The sequence below is a fragment of the Neophocaena asiaeorientalis genome, unplaced genomic scaffold, assembly GCF_003031525.2.
Source record: "Neophocaena asiaeorientalis asiaeorientalis breed wild unplaced genomic scaffold, Neophocaena_asiaeorientalis_V1.1 scaffold105, whole genome shotgun sequence".
Taxonomy (NCBI): Eukaryota; Metazoa; Chordata; class Mammalia; order Artiodactyla; family Phocoenidae; genus Neophocaena; species Neophocaena asiaeorientalis.
Window position 1 is genome coordinate 2191414 of NW_020172162.1, and position 20781 is coordinate 2212194.

General features: G+C 40.6%; 1 protein-coding gene across 1 annotated transcript in view; it reads left to right on the forward strand.

The window, feature by feature from the left end:
- CRYBG1 (crystallin beta-gamma domain containing 1) overlaps positions 1-20781 on the forward strand; it is a 56596-nt gene that overhangs the window by 20753 nt on the left and 15062 nt on the right. Inside the window, exons 7-12 of the mRNA XM_024755106.1 lie at positions 6947-7073; positions 9872-9907; positions 11006-11154; positions 11860-11986; positions 12078-12223; positions 20568-20694. Coding sequence (XP_024610874.1) covers positions 6947-7073; positions 9872-9907; positions 11006-11154; positions 11860-11986; positions 12078-12223; positions 20568-20694 — 712 coding nt within the window. The remainder of the gene's footprint in view (positions 1-6946; positions 7074-9871; positions 9908-11005; positions 11155-11859; positions 11987-12077; positions 12224-20567; positions 20695-20781) is intronic.

A 20781-nucleotide genomic window follows, 5' to 3' on the forward strand; every position in this document is an offset into this window, starting at 1 on the left:
GCAGTGAACATTGGGGTGCATGTGTCTTTTTGGATTATGGTTTTCTCTGGGTATATGCCCAATAGTGGGATTGCTGGGTCATATGGTAATTCTATTTTTAGTTTTTTAAGGAACCTCCATACTGTTCTCCATAGTGGCTGTATCAATTTACATTCCCACCAACAGTGCAAGAGGGTTCCCTTTCTTCCACACCCTCTCCAGCATTTGTTGTTTGTAGACTTTCTGATGATGCCCATTCTAACAGGTGTGAGGTGATACCTCATTGTAGTTTTGATTTGCATTTCTCTAGTGATTAGTGATGTTGAGCAGCTTTTCATGTGCTTCTTGGCCATCTGTATGTCTTCTTTGGAGAATGTCTATATAGTCTTCTGCCCATTTTTGGATTGGGTTGTTTTTTTTAATATTGAGCTGCATGAGCTGTTTATATATTTTGGAGATTAATCCTTTGTCCGTTGATTCGTTTGCAAATATTTTCTCCCATTCTGAGGGTTGTCTTTTCGTCTTGTTTATGGTTTCCTTTGCTGTACAAAAGCTTTTAAGTGTCATTAGGTCTCATTCGTTTATTTTTGTTTTTATTTCCATTACTCTAGGAGGTGGGTCAAAAAAAGATCTTGCTGTGATTTATGTCAAAGGGTGTTCTTGCTGTGTTTTCCTCTAAGAGTTTTATAGTGTCCGATCTTATATTTAGGTCTCTAATCCATTTTGAATTTATTTTTGTGTATGGTATTAGGGAGTGTTCTAATTTTACTCTTTTACATGTAGCTGTCCAGTTTTCCCAGCACCACTTATTGAAGCAACTGTCCTTTCTCCATTGTATATACTTGCCTCCTTTGTCATAGATCAGTTGACCAAAGGTGCGTGGGTTTATCTCAGGGCTTCCTATCTTGTTCCATTGATCTATATTTCTGTTTCTGTGCCAGTACCATATTGTCTTGATTACTGTAGCTTTGTAGTATAGTCTGAAGTCAGGGAGTCTGATTCTTCTAGCTCCGTTTCTTTCCCTGAAGACCGCTTTGGCTGTTCGGGGTCTTTGGTGTCGCCATACAAATTTTAAGATGTTTTGTTCTCATTCTGTAAAAAATGCCATTGATAATGGCATCGAATCTGTAGATTGCTTTGGGTAGTATAGTCATTTTCGCAGTATTGATTCTTTCAATCCAAGAACATGGTATATCTCTCCATCTGTTGGTATCATCTTTAATTCCTTTCATCAGTGTCTTATAGTTTTCTGCATACAGGTCTTTTGTCTCCCTAGGTAGGTTTATTCCTAGGTATTTTATTCTTTTTGTTGCAGTGGTAAATGGGAGTGTTTCCTTAATTTCTCATTCATATTTTCCATTATTACTGTATAGGAATGCAAGAGGTTTCTGTGCCTTAATTTTGTATCCTGCAACTTTACCAAATTCATTGATCAGCTCTAGTAGTTTTCTGGTGGCATCTTTAGGATTCTCTATGTATAGTATCATGTCATCTGCAAACAGTGACAGTTTTACTACTTCTTTTCCAATTTGTATTCCTTTTATTTCTTTTTCTTCTCTGATTGCTGTGGCTAGGACTTCCAAAACTATGTTGAATAATAGTGGTGAGAGTGGACATCCTTGTCTTGTTCCTGATCTTAGAGGAAATGCTTTCAGTTTTTCACCATTGAGAATGATGTTTGCTGTGGGTTTGTCGTATATGGCCTTTATTATGTTGAGGTAGTTTCCCTCTCTGACCACTTTCTGAAGAGTTTTTATCATAAATTGGTGTTGAATTCTGTCAGAAACTTCTTCTGCATCTATTGAGATGAACATATGGTTTTTATTCTTCAATTTGTTAATATGGTGTATCACATTGATTAGGTGCTGAATTCTCTTAGCTTTTGCTTGTCTGTAAAGCTTTTGATTTCTGCATTGAAACTGAATGAGATCCTTGCTGGTAGAGTAATCTTGGTTATATAGGTTCTTCCCTTTCATCACTTTAAGTATATAATGCCACTCCCTTCTGGCTTGTAGAGTTTCTGCTGAGAAATCAGCTGTTAACCTTATGGGAGTTCCCTTGTATGTTATTTGTCGTTTTTCCCTTGCTGCTTTCAATAATTTTTCTTGGTCTTTAATTTTTGCCAATTTGATTACTATGTGTCTCGGTGTGTTTCTCCTTGGGTTTATCCTGTATGGGACTTGCTGTGCTTCCTGTACCTGGGTGGCTATTTCCTTTCCCATGTTAGGGAAGTTTTCGACTATAATCTCTGCAAATATTTTCTCTGGTCTTTCCTCTCTCTGTTCTCCTTCTGGGACCCCTATAATGCGAATGTTGTTGCGTGTAATGTTGTCCCAGAGGTCTCTTAGGTTGTCTTCATTTCTTTTCATTCTTTTTTCTTTATTCTGTTCCGCAGCAAAATTCCACCATTCTGTCTTCCACCTTATCTGTTCTTCTGCCTCAGTTATTCTGCTATTGACTCCTTGTAGTGTATTTTTCATTTCAGTTATTGTATTATTCATCTCTGTTTGTTCATTCTTCTAGATATTTGTTAAACATTTCTTGCATCTTCTCGATCTTTGCCTCCCTTCTTTCTCTGAGGTCCTGTATCATCTTCACTATCATTATTCTGAATTCTTTTTCTGGAAGGTTGTCTATCTCTGCTTCATTTAGTTGCTTTTCTGGGGTTTTATCTTGTTCTTTCATCTGGTACATAGTCCTCTGCCTTTTCATCTTGTCTGTCTTTCTGAGAATGTGTTTTTTGTTCCACAGGCTGCAGGATTGTAGTTCTTCTTGTTTCTGCTGTCTGCCCTCTGGTGGATGAGGCTATCTAAGAGGCTTGTGCAAGTTTCCTGATGGGAGGGACCAGTGGTGGGTAGAGCTGGCTGTTGCTCTGGTGGGCAGAGCTCAGTAAAACTTCAGTCCACTTATTTGCTGATAGGTGGGGCTTGGTTCCCTCCCTGTTGGTTGTTTGCCCTGAGGTGACCCAACACTGGAGCCTACCCAGCCAGGCTTTTTGGTGGGGCTAATTGTGGACTCTGGGAGGGCTCACGCCAAGGGGTACTTCCCAAAACTTCTGCTGCTGGTGTCCTTGTCCCTTGTTGAGCCACAGCTGCCCCCCACCTCTGCAGGAGACCCTCCAACACTAGCAGGTAGGTCTGGTTTAGTCTCCCCTGGGGTCACTGCTCCTTCCCCTGGGTCCTGATGAGCATACTACTTTGTGTGTGCCCTCCAAGAGTGGAGTCTCTGTTTCCCCCAGTCCTGTCGAAGTCCTGCAATCAAATCCTGCTAGCCTCCAAAGTCGGATTTTCTAGGAATTCCTCCTCCCTTTTCCGGACCCCCTGGTTTGGAAGTCTGACGTGGGGCCCAGAACCTTTACTCCAGTGGGTGGACTTCTGTGGTGTAAGTGTTCTCCAGCCAGTTTGTGAGTCACCCACCCAGCAGTTATGGGGTTTGATTTTATTGTGATTGCGTCCCTCCTACCGTCTCATTGTGGCTTCTCCTTTGTCTTTGGATGTGGGGTGTCTTTTTTGGTGAGTTCCCTTGTCTTTCTGTCGATGATTGTTCAGCAGTTAGTTGTGATTCTGGTGGTTTTGCAAGAGGGAGTGCGAGCACGTCCTTCTACTTCACCATCTTGAACCAGTCTCCTGCGTTGGGTCGAACCAATCTCCTGCGTTGGGTCTTTGTTGCTGCATGCAGGCTTTCTCTGGTTGCGGTGAGTGGGGGCTACTCTTCCTTGCGGTGTGCAGGCTTCTCATTGCGATGGTTTGTTGTGGAGCATGGGCTCTAGGTGCGCAGGCTTCAGTAGTTGCAGCACATGGGCTCAGTAGTTGTGGTGTGTGGGCTTCAGTAATTGTGGCTCGTGGGCTCAGTAGTTGTGGCTCACGGGCAGTAGAGCGCAGGCTCAGTAGTTGTGGTGTACGGGCCTAGCTGGTCCGCCACATGTGGGATCTTCCTGGACCAAGGATCAAACCCGTGTCCCCTGAATTGGCAGGAGGGTTCTTAACCACTGAGCCACCAGGGAAGTGCCAGCCACTGACTTTTTGAAGAATTTAGATTAGCTGCTTAGAGAATGTGCTACATTCTGGATTTTCTGAGTGTTTCCTCCATGATATCATTTAACTCGTTCTTCTGTCACCTGAATTTTCTGTATAGAGGTGGTTGAGTCTGCAGGTATGATCAGATGCAGACTGAAGAGTTTTGACAAGGTTGCTACTTCCTGTAGATAGTGGTGTATATTCATGCTGTATCACAACTTGTGGTACATGCCAGCCTGCTTCTCATTAATGATCCCAAGTTTGATTGCTTGGTTAAATTGTTGCTTCCCACATCTCCCCATTGTAAAGGCACATTTCCCCACTTGAGATTCAGAGCTCACCCTCCTCTGAATAACCTCAAAGTTGGCACGTTCATACTTAATCTTTTGAGTACCCCGCTGGTTTCTGTACGTAGCCAGCATTCATGTGCAGCCATGTCTGGAGAATAAGACTGAGGATCCAGCCGGAAATACTGTTCCTTTGTTTGTTTAAGAACAGTGTTTGTTTAAGATAAGACCAGTTTTTCTTGTCTGACTCAAAGGGTATTTCTGAAAGAGTAATTATGCAAATGTTTTTAATGAATGGATGGCCATTGTTATTAGTTCAACAATATTCATTTGTATGTATACTTCTGTTATTTTTTTAAAAGTTCTTTATAGTCATACTGTTTATTCATAATGTAGGCAAAAGATCATTACCTGAGTACGTGGGAAAATAAAAGAATACCTTTAGAAAATGAAATAACACTGCCTGAAGGTAGTTTTCTCCTCTCTTGAGCGCCTCGTGAATAATGTATCTTGTTGGAATAGAATTTAGGGGAAAAGGATCACACTCTGTATATGAGTTTTCAAATTCCAGAGTCCACCGAACATTCATAAATGTCTGAGTCACCCAGGAGGCCCTTAGCACTCACTCACTGAGGAGGGACCCTCAGAACAGCAGTCTTTTCAAGTGTGGCAGTTTATATGTTCAGTTTTTTGAGAAATTACCCTTTACCCCAAATTACGTTCCTTCTATGAACGTTATTGTGACTAAACCATGTGCCTCAAGGAAAGTGAGATATTTAGTATCAGATGAATACATACCCTCGGAACTCAAACTATAGAAGGAAAGACTGAATGAAAGGGTACTTCAGTTAGCATCATGTCAGAATCTCAGAATCACTGGTTTATGAGCTGTCCATTGTGTTTATGAAAAATTCACCCTGTTTACTTGTGAAGAGTCAGACTTCAAGGCCCTTGGCTAGTTAGCCAGATACCACAGTGTATGACAAGCTGCCATTATTTAGCTAGGGCATCAGTGTGCGGTGTGCCTGTGAGAGCTTTGAGCTCCAAAAAGGACGTAATGCATCCTTAACTGTCATGCTTTAAACAAAAGGAGGTTTAGAGGGCCCCACTCTTAGCCTCTGCTTTCTCGTGGTTTAGGGATATTGCAGTGATATTTAAAAGATGTCTCCTTTTTCCCTTAATTTTTTACTGAAGTATATATAACATTTGTATTAAAAGGTACACAACAAATCATACATGTGTAAACTGAGTGAATTTTCAAAATGTAGCCATCATTCAGATCAAGAAATAGGGCACAACCAGTGTCTTAGAAGCTCCCCCTCATTCCTGCCTTCTCCTGGCTGTCCTTGTAGCTATTATCCTGACTTCTAACCCTGTGGATTAGTTTTGATCCCGCACCCATACACCACACACAGCCTCTCAGCATTCGTGTGTGTGTGTGTGTGTGTGTGTGTGTGTGTGTGTGTTGACAGGTCTTCAGTGGGATTTTGATGATAAAAGTCTGTATAACTAGTCGAACGAAGTTGCTGATTCATCCAGGGGAATCTTTAACAAAAACCATCACCAAAAGTATGCCCTTGGGCCAAAATTGTGAACAAGAGAAAAACAGAGGGGAGAATCAGAACCATTTTGCTGGTAAAAGATTGCCTTTACAGCCATCCTCTTCTTGGTTCGGTATTCCGGGAAACATGGTCACGTTACCCCATCTAGGATGCTTTAGCAAGACTAATAAAGAATTGTGGGGTGTGAGTGATCACCAAGAATTCCTTATTTGTTTACGAAGAGGAGGGTGAGGCTTCTGATTTCCTGACTGCAGCAGACGTGACAGCTGACAAGTCTGATAGAAGGGTGTGCTACTGAAAAGCCATAAAAATCACGCCCAAGAACTCAACAAGCTTTGGGCCTGGGAACAAGCAGCCTTAGACTTTCAAAAGCCCCACAGACATCACTGTGCATTGAGTCATGCTCACAGCGATGATCTTGAGTCATTGTGAAATTACATTCAGTGCACTCTGTGGAAAGAGAAGCATTGCTGTCAAAGAATGATTGGGAGCTTGGCTTTGAGGTCAGCTAGGATCAGCCCTGCATTTGGTACTTGTAGCTGTGTGACCCTGGGCAATTTACTTAGCCTCATCTGTAAAATGGGGGCAATAGTATTTTTTCCCAATAGCACTGTTGTGAGGATTACGTAGAATTCTGAGTGGCATTCCTTGTAAGCTCTTTTGCTAGATGTTATTAATTTTTGATTGTGAAAAATTATTAGGTGGAACATCCTATTCTTTGGTTACAAATGGGATGTAACCTTTTAAAACATTTGAGATCTCCTGGGTAGAGCCTCTCTAAGCACATATAGTGCAAAAGATAACTACTTTTATTGCTTGGAAGTAATAGAGACATTTACACTTCGAAGCAATTCATAGTAGAAAGTAAAATAAGTGGACAAAGACAGCCAAGCCAAGGAGACCAGTAAAAGCTCAAGAAGAGGCGCATATAATGGCTTGTTCCTCCTTGAGTTTAATGTTGCTCTATTACCTAAGTGTAACCGTACATCGTCCAGATCCACATCCTGTCCTGCTCTGTTCCTCTCTCATTAGTGGGGTGCTGTGTCCCACTGACAGAAATGATTAATTGTCTCTATTTCTTCCTTCCTTGGTACTTATTTAGATGGCTGATTTACGAAGAGCCTGGATTTCAGGGTGTCCCTTTTATCCTGGAACCTGGTGAATACCCTGACTTATCCTTCTGGGATACAGAGGAGGCGTACATTGGATCCATGCGGCCTCTGAAAATGGTAAAGATGGAATCCAACGATGTGTTCTTAGAATCAGTAATTCTTTGCTTAACTTTGATAATTCATGGGATGTGACTTTAAAGCAATAAAGCAGACTTTTAAAAAAACAAATATGTAGAAGATGGGACCTATTGCTAGATAGAAATAATAGAAAGGTTAACTTGCTAGATGCTACAGATGAAAAAATGTGGATAAGCCTATGGCCTTGGCCTTCAAGGTGTTCTCGGCCTTGCAGAGCCGCTGATGTGTGTGCAGAGCTCAGCCCAGAGCAGAAATGAGAAAGTGAAGAATTAAACCTTTGGGGAAGAACAGGAGGACGGGCAGATGAAGTCCAACTTGTAGGTGTTAGAAAAGAGAAGGGGGATAATTAGGAGAGCTTCACGATAATTCAAGAGGGTCTCATAAACCAAGCAGGATTAATTTAGGTGAAGGTTCCAGAGTACACTGCATGATCCAGGGCGGAGCTGGGCAAGGACGGGGCTTGCTGCAGACCAGCCAGTTGTAGGGACAGGAGGCCAGGCGGGTGGCAGCTTTGGGGGCCCTGGAGCTGGATGTCGGAATGAGTGTTGTTCTCCGAAGCTTTTGCCTTAGAAAGGGCCTGTGCTTCCTTCCCCCTTGTTCTTTGTCTGTTTCATCTGCAAGACTCTAAGCCTTGGGAGGATCCAGTCAGCAGCTCAACCCATGTTGAGCTGCATTGTAGTAGGTGCTCACTAAAAACCTACCGCATGAGTGAGGCTCCTGTTACAAATGTGTTCTTGAAATTCCACTTCGTGATTGTCTTCTGAGGCAGTCTGAGACAAATTAGAAAGGCAGGAAGATAATTTTTTTATCTTAATTTTACTCCTCCTGCCAAAGCTTGTAGTTTAATTACCTAGATGTCTGCTGGTCTTCATGCAAATAATGTTGGGCTTTTCTCTAAAGTTAAATCCATTTTCAAAGAACAAAGTTTTGTTAGTTTTATGAATGTATGAAAGAAACAGCTCTGGTTTTGAAGCCAGGTTTTTTTATACATCTTTATTGGAGTATAATTGCTTCCCAACGTTGTTAGTTTCTGCCGTACAACAAAATGAATCAGCCGTATGCACACGCATATCCCCATATCCCCTCCCTCTTGAGCCTCCTTCCCACCCTCCCTATCCCTCCCCTCTAGGTGGTGACAAAGCACCGAGCTGATCTCCTCGTGCTATGCAGCAGCTTCCCACCAGCCATCCATTTTACATTTGGTAGTGGATATATATGTCAGTGCTACTCTCTAAGTTGGTCCCAGCTTACCCTTCCCCGCTCTGTCCTCAAGTCCATTCTCAACGTCTGCATCTTTATTCCTGCCCTACCACTAGGTTCATCAGTACCATTTTTCTAGATTCCATATATATGCATTAGCATACGGTATTTGCTTTTCTCTTTCTGACTTACTTCACTCTGTATGACAGACTCTAGGTCCATCCACCTCACTACAAATAACTGTTTCGTTCCTTTTTATGGCTGAGTAATACTCCATTGTACATATGTGCCACGTCCTCTTTATCCATTTGTCTGTTGACGGACATTTAGGTTGTTTCCATGTCCTGGCTATTGTAAATAGTGCTGCAGTGAACGTTGGTGGTACATGTATCTTTTTTTTTTTTTTTACGTAAGTAAATTTTACTTTTTTTGTACAGCAGGTTCTTATTAGTTATCTATTTTATACAAATTAGTGTATATATGTCAATCCCAATCTCCCAGTTCATCCCACCACCACCACCCCATACTACATGTATCTTTCTGAGTTATGGCTTTCTCAGGGTACATGCCCAGTAGTGGGTTGGTGGCAGTTTTTAATGATAAGCAGCAGAACTGTGAAGTTCACAGCATTCCAAAAGGATTACTTTTGAAAAGCGTACTTACTTGGCTGTGTGAGCCCTGGTTTGTTGATAAAATCAGCCACATTCCTTTATAATTACAGTTCATTGGCTGTATTTGAGTATCTTTGGCTGTACTTTCTTTTAAGGCCTTTAAACATAGAGGTGAAAAATACCCTTCTTACTTTCCCACTGCTGATTTTAACTTTTACCCTATTTAATATTTGTATGAGATACCTCTTCTGTGGTTGATTTTTAGTGAGATTTTTGGATTAAAAAAACATTTTTATTATAAAAATAGAGCAACCCCCATAGACCCATCCTTCGGGATGTTTTAAATTTATCTAACAGTTTACCTGGTTATTTCAAAAGTCCTTCAGATTATATTGTGAACTTGAGGGAACTTCAACAGTTTTGTAAGCCAGCGGTTGCAAAATCAAATGCCTCCGGGGCCAGGCAGCGAATAGGCGTGAGTAGGCTGGCAGGGAGTTGAACTGCGGAAGAGGTGGAGACAGGCAAAAAACCGCAGCCTGTATCCTGGCTGGAGGGTGAGCCCAATTAATAAGCGCAGATGGTGAAGGTTGCTGCCTGTGAGAATTTGGGTCCAGAGATGTCTGATTTTAGGACTCCTTTTTAAGGTAAGTGAGAAATACGCATTTTTTTTTGAGAAGTTTACTGAGTTAAAACAAACAAAAAAAAAACCCTAACACTCATTTGGTTAAAAAGCACAGCTACTGTACAGATTCAGCTTATAGACCGCCTCTGTGAGACTCTGCTTTAAGTCTTCCTGTATCTTCCCTGCATTTTTGGTAATTTTAGAACTGTCTCAGCATTGATTAAACAAACGGGAATGTGATTGCTCTGCAGTTCCATGGCTTACCGCAGACTGCTGTGGGTAATAGAAGATGGTAACGTATCAGTGACAAACCACTTTTCTTATTATGTTATTTTTCTTTTCAGGGTGGCCGTAAAGTTGAATTCCCTATAGATCCAAAGGTAATCTATATATTTTAAAATTTGTATTCCCGTTCCATCTCCACGAAGGTAATACTTGTGTGATTTTACGTATCAGCTTCCATAAAACATAATTGCAGCCAAAGGAAGTTGTCCAACTTACACGGCATCCTTCAGGCTGGAAGGTGATGCTGACGGCACCAGTTGTCACTAACAGTATGCATAGCCGTGGCTCAAAGCGTTCGCTGCTGTATTAAGTTTGTAGTTTGTGGTTGTATTTACTAACTGCAGGACCTGTTGCTACTTGCCAGTTAGCAAGGAAAAACCTCACTTTTCAGGACAAGTTCTCCCTACTCCCAAATGCTCTTTCTGTTAGTTCTACTTCACACATCTATGACACAGTTTGATCTATAGTTTGTTTCATTTTTAAAGCAACTTAGAATACTTTGGCTCCTTTAGTTTGGCCTGAGCAAAATTCTAAATATCAGTTCTAGACATTGAACAAAAACCAATTATGCATAAACTGTCTTTTGAACCTTGACTTCAGGCTACACCACAGCAGAAAAAAAATTCTGATTTTTAAAATTACATTTCATGGGGCTTCCCTGGTGGCGCAGTGGTTAAGAATCGGCCTGCCAATGCAGGGGACACTGGTTCGAGCCCTGGTCCGGGAAGATCCCACGTGCCGCGGAGCAACTAAGCCCGTGCGCCACAACTACTGAGCCCGCATGCCACAACTACTGAAGCCCGTGCACCTAGAGCCCATGCTCCGCAACAAGAGAAGCCACCGCAATGAGAAGCCTGTGCACTGCAACAAAGAGTAGCCCCTGCTTGCTGCAACTAAAGAAAGCCTGCGCATAGCCAACGAAGACCTAATGCAGCCAAAAATGAATAAACTTATAAAAAAATTACAAGATACTGTTATTTAATTTAAAAAATATTAGAACATTTTTTTTTTCTTTTTCTTTTTCTTTTTTTTTTTTTTTTTTTTTTTATGCGCCACCAGGGAAGCCCTAAAAAATATTAGAACATTTTAATTTGTGTTCCAGGACTTAGTGATGTTAAGTGACTAATTTAATGTTTGGCTATTGAGATATTTAACTTTCAACAAATTACTAGCATATCTCATTTATGTTATAGGTAGTTATTTATGAAAAGCCTTTCTTTGAAGGAAAATGTATGGAACTAGAAAAAGAGGTGTGTAATTTTATCATGGAAGGAGGTGAAACAACTGGAAATGAACATTTGCCCCTTACATCAGTGGGATCTATGAAAGTTCTAAGAGGCATGTAAGTAGACAGGAGTGACCTGTAAGGATTTCTTTTTATTCCCTTTAACAAAGTAAAAATACATGTTCTCTCTCTCCCAAAGATAGCATTCCAGATTGTATGGTAGAGTGAATTTCAAACATGTTTTCTTCAGCTGGTTGTGACCTGGATCTGACACTGCAGTTTGATGGGCTGTTTTGGGGTCAGTCAGCTGAGCAAGGCTGATAAAGTGGCCCATCCAGATTGATCAAATCTACAGTCTTGTTTATTAATATTATGCTCCAAACTATTGAACTGTTAGTTTGCTTTCTATTTTTTAGGGTCATATTTTGCACTTTATAGGTCTTAACATATTTCCTTTAGAATTGTACACTGAAAATGGCTTGTAAATAGCCCCAAATATACAATATTTTAATTACTATTGGAAGAAAGTTCATTCAGTTTTATTTGCTGAAGTTCTTTTGAGTCGGTTCTTAGACATACACGTTCAGACACACATGTACGCGTGCACACTTACCCCGCCATACCCCTTTTCGGAACGCTGGTATATGCATCTTAGGTTGATTTCTTGGGGCCATTCTGTTAGTCTCTTAAATGCTAGGGAAGCATTCCAGTAGTCATAATGCATGAGTCCATGTCTAGCTTTATAGCTATTTATATTTGTCAATGAAACGGATACTTTAACACTACTGAAAATTTCTCCTCCTTCATGTTCTTTTGTTGTAGTTGGGTTGCTTATGAGAAGCCTGGCTTTACTGGTCATCAGTATTTGCTTGAAGAAGGAGAATATAAGGACTGGAATGACTGGGGAGGCTACAGTGGAGAACTTCAGTCTTTACGACCTGTATTAGGTGTAAGTCAAAGAAAAGCTAATGGCTAATACTAGGGCGTTTTGGGATAATAAACGGCTAGCCTTTGAATTTTGAATTTTTTTTTCTCAATAGGATTTTTCAAATGCTCACATGATAATGTACAATGAAAAAAACTTTGGATCCAAAGGTTCCAGTATTGATGTATTAGGAATTGTTGCTAATTTAAAGGAGACTGGATACGGAGTGAAGACACAGTCTGTTAATGTACTGAGTGGAGTGTAAGTGCAATAATCCAATTGGGATTTTAAATATGGGTTTCACTTTGGTTTGTGTTAAAGTAATGGAGTCTCTGACCCAGAGCAGCACTCAATAAGTACATATCTCAAAAACTAAAACATTAAGTCAGCCGTTCAATACTTACTGCCACTATATTTTAATAGCTGCTTTTTAAAATCTTTCTCATATAGTATTTTTTTTATGTGTAATATAACATTGGAGCAGGCTTTTGAGTTTCATGATAGAAATCTGCAGATCCACTTCCCTTGTCATTCTTCATGGAAAGAACTCATGAATTTCTTATGATGGGAAACAAATAATAATACTACTAATCTAACATAACTAATCTAACATTTCTAATCTAACATTAGAAACCTGAGGTTGGGACAAAGTCCCATTTCATTTTCCTATGGTCCTACACCTGCTCCATTATATTTCCTCACTTTCATGTATAATGTACAGCAGAGTTAATTATATTAATCATATTCTAGATTATATCCCCAGTATTTATCTTATAACTGGAAGTTTGTACCTTTTGACCCCCTTCCTCCAACTCCCCCTCCCCCCACCCCGACTCCCACCTCTGGTAACCACAAATTTGATCTCTTTTTCTATGAGTTTGTTTGTTTTTTAAGTATAATTGGACTTTCAACAGCATGTTAGTTTGTGGTATACAGCATAGTGATTCAGTATTTCTGTGCATTTCAAAATGATCACCATGATAAGTCTAGTTTCTGTCACCACACAAAGATATAACATAATTATTGATAATATTCCTCATGCTGTACATTTCACTCCTGTGACTCATTTATTTTGTAACTGGAAGTTTGTACCTCTTAATTTCCCTCACCTATTCTACTAAGCCTCCCACACCCCTCCACTCTGGCAACCACCTGTTCTCTGTATCTGTGACTGTTTCCTGTTATGTTTGTTCATTTGTTTTGTTTTTTAGATTCCACATATAAATGAAATCCTATGGTGTTTGTCTTCGTCTGACTTATTTCACTTAGCATAATACTCTCTAGGTCCACCCATGTTGTCACAAATGGCAAAATTTTATTCTTTTTCATGGCTAATATAATTTTTATATATATATATATATATATATATAGACACAGACCACATCTAGCTATCCATGTAGATAAATAGGTTGCTTCCATATCTTGGCTATTGTCAATAATGCTGCAGTGAACATAGAGGTGCACATATCCTTTTGAATTAGTATATTTGTTTTTTGGTGGGTTTTTTTGTTTTTTTGTTTTTTTAATGGTACGCGGGCCTCTCACTGCTGTGGCCTCTCCCGTTGCAGAGCACAGGCTCCGGATGTGCAGGCTCAGCGGCCATGCCTCACGGGCCCAGCCACTCTGCGGCATGTGGTATCTTCCCAGACCGGGTCACGAACCCGTGTCCCCTGCATCGGCAGGGGGGGGCTCGACCCCCACGCCCCCCCGGGGGCAAGTGGTTTTTTTTTTTTTGGAAAAATACCCAGAAGTGAAATTGCTGGATTGTATACTAGTTCTATTTTTAACGTTTTGAGGAACCTCCATACTGTTTTCCACAGTGTCTGCACCAGTTTACATTCCCACCCAGTTCACAAGGATTACCTTTTCTCTACATCCTCACCAACAATTGTTTGTTGCCTTTTTGATAACAGCCATTCTCACAGGTGTGAGGCAATATCTCATTGTGGTTTTGATTTGCATTTTCCCGATGATTAGTTATATTGAGCATCTTTATATGTGCCTCTGGGCCATGTGTAGGTCTTTTTTGGAAAAATGTCTCTTTAGGTCCTCTGCCCATTTTGTAACTGGGTTGCTTGATTTTTTGATGTTGGGTTGTATGAGTCCTTTGTATATGTGGGATATTAAGCCCTTACCAGATACATTGTTTGCAAATATCTTTTCCCATTCAGTAGGCGGCCTTTTCGCGGCCTTTTCGTTTGGTTGATAGTTCTCTTTGTTGTGCAATAGCTTTGTAGTTTGATGTGGTCCCTTTTGTTTATTTTTGTTCTTATTTCCCTTGCCTGCGGAGACACATCCAAAAAAATATTGCTAAGACTGATGTCAAAGAACCTACTGCCTGTGTTTTCTTCTAGGAGTTTTATGGTTTCAGGTCTTCCGTGTAAGTCTTTAATGCATTTTGGGTTTATTTTTTTATATGGTGTGAGAAAGTAGTCCAATTTGATTCTTTTGCATGTAGCTGTTGAGTTTTCCCAAAATGATTTATTGAAGAATTTGTCTTCCCCTTTGTATATTCTTGCCTCCTCTGTGGTAGATTAATTGACCATGTAGGTGGATTCATTTCTGGGCTCTATGTTATTTTAATATAAAAATAATTGTTTCAGTGTACCTGGAATTAGCAGTTGAATGTTTTACTAATGCTAAAGTAAGTTTTTATTGAAAGATGATTAGTCAAGACTCTTTGGGACGCAAGTGACTGCAGGTCAGTCTAAACTGGCATAAATGATAAAAATGCAATATATTGACGTGCATAACTGAAAATTCCTGGGAGAGATTTTGTTTGCGTCGTGGCAAACGCAGGGATTCAGACACTGTCATTAGGACTTGGTCTCTCTCTGTCTCTTGACCGCGCTTTTGCTACGCTGGCTGCACTTTAGGCAGGTACTTTTGTTGCCGAGGTGAAGCTCCTACTGCTGGCCACACAACAGGCCAATAAATCGAGAGATGAGGTTTTGAGACAAGGAATAGCAACTTTATTTGAAAAGCCAGGAGACTGAGAAGGTGGCAGACTAGTGTCCAAAAGAGCCATCTTGCTGGGGTTTGGATGCTTGCTGGGGTTTGGATGCTAGTTTCTTTTTTTTTTTTTTTTTGCAGTATGTGGGCCTCTCACTGTTGTGGCTTTTCCCAGGCTCCGGGTGCGCAGGCTCAGCGGCCATGGCTCACGGGCCCAGCCGCTCCACGTCATGTGGGATCTTCCCAGACCGGGGCACGAACCCGGGTCCCCCGGGTCCCCTGTATCGTCAGGCGGGCTTTCAACCACTGCGCCACCAGGGAAGCCCTGGATGCTAGTTTCTTTTATAGAACAAACAGGGGGAGGTGAGGAGGTAAAGTTAAAAAGGTGATACATTGTTGCAAATACTTCTTGGTTCTGACCAGCCTCCCCAGAGGATGTGCTAATTTCTTCTTTCCTGCAGCCAGGTTTGTGGAGATGTTTCCTGTGAACTCAAACAAAAGTATTTTAGCTTAACACTTGGGCATGGGAGGCAGGGTTCCCAGAGCTGGGCTATTTTGTTGACTTTAAGCTATGGCAACATCCCTTTAGGGATTAACTTGTAGCAAAAGCAATAAGGTTAAAGTAAAGAAAAGGATCCAGTATGGAGTCAGATTTGTTCTTCCCTCTTCCGCTTTCTATCTGGGACCTGTGGCAGGAACATCTTGCTTTTGTTCTCAAATCTCACTGCTTCTAGGGGAAAGCTTCTCTCTCCCACAGAAGTTCCAGGTTTGACTTTGATTCTGTATGCTTAAGTCATGTGCACCTGTCTGAACCAATTACTGTAGCCAGGGAGACGGCTGTGCCTGTGTTACATGCCCAGCCCTGCAGCTGAGATATAGGGTCAGTCCCATGGGGAGTACTAGTGTATATAGTGCTGAGGAGTTCCCCAGGCACATCAGAAAGAGTGGGTACAGATACTGGATTGGCAAAAGCAGATGTCTGTTAAAGTGAGTTATACAGTTATTTTGATGGTCCAGGCTGATGTCAGTTATAATTTGTTATAAGTGAGAGTATTCTTAAATGGTCATATGAAATCATTTGACACTGATTCTGTTAAAAATGTTTGGTGTTAGGCTCTTATGTTATGAGTAACATAGACTGTGCGTCATTCTAACCTCAACTCTACTGTATTTCAGGGGGCGTCCCACAATAGCCCTGGATATTTGAGATGTGTCTACAATGTAATATGCTTTTAGTGTTAGTCACCTTCACTAAATTCTTGTGTTGGTTTAGAGGGAAAATACAATGACCAACTCAATGTGGGGAAACAGTTGCACATTTTCATACTCACCAGGTGTGTTGGTTTCATGAGTCAGAGCCCAGTCATGTACCCTAGCAGAGGAAGCAAAAGGATGCTGGGTGGAATTCCCTTAGGGCATTTATGTAGATTATGCTGTTAGCACCTGTAGAATTATTGTGCCTGGAGCCAGTCTCTCTTTTTAATCCAACCCTTATTTACTTAAAATCCCTTTCCTTTATAAAATGTTGCTTTTATATGTTTCTATTTTTAGTTATTTCTAGTTACATTTCCTGGCTTAGGCTTTTTTTTTTGGGGGGGGGTTGTAGCAGTTGAGTTTTGTTGTTGGGAGGAAGTTGAAAGGAGGCATGCATGTGTGCGCGCACACACACACACAACTTCCTTTTAAATTCTGTGGTTGTAGAAGCGCTTCTGTACTTACCAGGGCCAGCTGCTTCCTCATATTTCATTCAGTCCATCGTTTGCTAAATATTTATTGAGGTCTGTTATGTGCAAAGCATTGTATTACATCCTCAAAGAAGTTACAGTATTTATATGAAACCTAATTATTGCTACAAAATACGCAAAGATTAAGTGCTTTGGGGATCCACGGCAGGGAGAGATTAATTTCCAGTTTGGACACAGGGAAGACTTTGGAGGAGGTAGCATTGGAGTTCAGCCCCGCAGGATAGGAAGGTTGAGATGTGCCACTATCACATGCGTAATAAATTCCCTGGGTGGTAAACTCATTATTAGCTCTGAAACTGAGAACAGCCTTCAGGAAGCATCCTTACAAATCCAGCAAATGAGGTTTTAGGAACCGCATTTTGTTTCTTGTTGAAACATCAAAAGAGATGCCTTTAGACATCCCTCCTAATCATTTTCTAGTTCTGTGCTGTCCTCTTGTTCAAATAGTGGAAACTGGGCTAATTTTTTTAAAACTCAGAGCAAAATGAAATATTTCTAGAGTCCAGATTTTTTTAAAAAGTGTTGGTTTTGAGTTTTTTCCTTTTCCCTCCACAGAAGGGCAGGTTTGCCCTGCTGCCCTTAAATTCTGAGCCGTGACCCCAGGAGGCTAAGACCTGTTTGTACTTATACTTGGCAATCTTATAGACAGAGAAGTGTTGATTCACATGTACGGAATATGCTTAGACAAGGACAGGAAGGAGCTTTTTCTTAAGAGTTTCAGGTATAAGCTATAAGTAGACTCTAGATCATAGATATACCAGAGAATCTCAGAAATGAATTTTGGATCGGGGGCTGCATCTTGGAAGGAAAACAACACTATTGTCAATTCAAGTGACATTTTAATAAATGGTTTTCCTTTTTCAACTTCAGTGGGTTAGATAGGCATACTTGGGTGTTGGGTATTTTCTTACAGGTAATTTATTTTAGTTTTATAGGGAAATACAGTACTCACAGTTGTTTGTTTGTTTTTAAAAAGCACTGGCTAAAGTGTCATCCAAGGTTTGCTCAGTTGTCACCTTCTCTCCTGCATATTCAGTCTTTCCCTCCTCACTGGCTGTTTTCCCTCCAAACCTTAAAATCAAACAATCAAGCAAAAAGGACTTTACCCCCTCTGTTTCCCTCTAACTTGCTATAGACCCAGAGCCTTGCCAGGAATACTTTTTTGTGACATGTCTTATCCTCTTTAATTTTTTTTTTTTTTAGGTCTTGGCTTTTGCAAAATAGATTTACTTGCTCTGCAGAAAGTCCTCCCCACATAGCAGTGTTCTGGGCTCCCACCTTGTTTTCTCTTCATGACTCGTGATAAGCCAAAGGCTTTGTGAACAGAGGCCACACACAGAGGCACCTGTGAGCTGTACAGCCTCCCACCCTGTCAACACCGGTATCTTGGTCAATGCCCTTACTTAAAAATGAAAATGCGGACTTTGACAAAGGTTAAATGACCTCGTTAAAGTTATCTGAAAGTTAATGTCATGACCACACCTAGAACCAGGCCTCCTAATTCCTCACTTCACAATGTTGAAGAATAGGATTTTAAAGTTGCTAATGAGGTTCTGAAGTGGGAAAGCGGCATTTTCTGAAATAGACTGTGATTGGTGCTTATAGCAGTTTCTCCATTCAGCTGGCCAGAAATGAGTCCACAGATATTAGCTGTCGTAGCTAATTATCACTTGAGATTTTTACAGTGTTCTGTATGGCTGCTCATTTCCAAGTAATAACTGCACTTGAGTTTTTAAGTCAAACCCTTTAGATAGTAAAATTGTAATCTGTTGTAATTGTGAAGCATGTGGGCTGTTTTAGGTATGGCTTAATGGAATGGTAAATGAAAAAACTACAAGGGTAGGTAGCAGTTCGGGTCACGAGGTGAAGAGACCTGGTGAGCCTCAGGAGACTTGGTCAAGGGTTCATTCATCCCTGGCCACTAACTGACAGGTCACTTCCCATTCAGAACAAACACCAACAAATAATACCATGTGGTGCTTCGTACCCATCTCTGAACCTTCGAGGGCAAGGATTTTGTCTGTTTTTTCATCTTGCATTCCTAGTGCCAGTCTAGTTCCCAGCACATGGTAAATGGCCAATCAGTTTGTTGAATGAATAAATGAATTACTTTTTCTGTCTTCAGGTTTTCTTTTCAGTAAAATGTGAAAACCAGTACCTCCCTGTTACCGAGTCCAAGCGCGTACTGCTCGCTGCACAACAGGCTAGTAAATCGAGAGACAAGGTGTTAGGGCAAGGAATAGTGACTTTATTTAGAAAGCCAGCAGACGGAGAAGATAGTGGGCTAGTGGCCCAAAGAACCATCCTCCCCGGCTTAGAATTCAGGCTTCGTTTATACTAAAAGGCGAGGGGCTGTGGCAGGTTGTTGCCAACTTCTTGGTGCTGGAATCCTTTGCTCTTGCAGCTGTCCACATAGGTTTGGTCACAGTGTTCCTAGAAACCTCCACAAGATGGTTGTTATTTTCTGTTCTGCAACTTGATTTATCTCTATGTGAATGGAAAAGTTTTACACTAAAGCTTTCAAGGTCAGAGCCTTGAGAATGGACCGTCATGTATATTTCAGGCAATTGGCAGCATTCCTTTACAAAGGTGCAGAGCCAGCATGACTAAGCCCAGGCAACAGAGCACAAAGGTTAGAGCTAAAGCACTAGATCTGATAGGAAGTCAGGTTTGTTATTCTGTGTTACATCCCTAAAAGATTAAATGTGATAGTAGATGTGAATGCATTTTGGAAAGTTCTGAGCATATATATGGGCATAAAGGTATTATTCCTTTAAGCTGTGAGAGGATCGATATAGGGCTATGAATTAACTGAGGAGAAAACAGTATCTCCTGATAATAACAGAATTGAAAAACTTTTCCCTTCAAAGACTTTTTTATCTTTGTATAAGAAATAGCATCAGTAATTTGTTGATTTTCCTCTCTGAGTGTGGATCATTTAAAAGATAAATATGAAAACTTTCCAAAAGAGATTCATTCTTAGTATTCTCAAGAGTTTGTTCAATTTTGCTTATTACATAGTTGTGTCATGCTGGAAATCCTGATTGAAACAAAATTTTCATTATTTAGCTGTTTTATTATCTTTTTTTTTTTTAAGCATTTTTTTATGTCAGCTTTTTTTTTTCCAGTGTGGTTTGTTGTGTTAATAGAGACATAGCTTCCTGTAGTATCTTTCTGGAAAAATACTTTAATATTGATAAAAAAAAAGAATTCTTACTTGTTTATTAAAAGAACTTTTACAGCTACTTCTTTAAAGTCCAAATTGTTTCCTTAGAATAGAATTAGAAAGAAATATAGAGAAATGGGCTTATTGGAGTTTTCTCAGGGAATAAGATTTGATAAGCGAGAACACCAAAAGGTTCACGTAAAGATACTCTTTCACTTGCCACTTTGATTTGTCCTACAGACAAATCTATCTGCTCCTAAAAGATTAATGGAGAACCAGAAAAATTATTCAGATTACTTATTAGTAAAACAAATGAAAGTTACTATACAATGTATATTTATCCAAATGGGTGTGATAGTTTTTCTTTTTTTTCTTTTTAATTTTTTAAAATTAATGTATTTATTTATGGCTGTGTTGGGTCTTCATTTCTGTGCAAGGGCTTTCTCTAGTTGTGGCAAGCGGGGGCCACTCTTCATCGCCGTGCGTGGGCCTCTCACTATCGCTGCCTCTCTTGTTCTCTGTGGAGCACAGGCTCCAGACGCGCAGGCTCAGTAATTGTGGCTCACGGGCCCAGTTGCTCCACGGCATGTGGGATCTTCCCAGACCAGGGCTCGAACCCGTGTCCCCTGCATTGGCAGGCAGATTCTCAACCACTGCGCCACCAGGGAAGCCCTGGGTGTGATAGTTTTATTGTGAATGTAAACTATGAACTATAACAAGTCAGTGTTTTTTGTTTCTTTAGATGGGTAGCCTATGAAAATCCTGACTTCACAGGAGAACAGTATATACTGGATAAAGGCTTTTATACCAGCTTTGAGGACTGGGGAGGCAAAAATTGTAAGATCTCTTCTGTTCAACCCATATGTTTGGTAAGGAGTTGCATTTTTCTCTGAGAATATTTAACTGAATTTTGGATTCCCTTAATGTGTGCTTCTGGTTCATGTAATACTTAACTA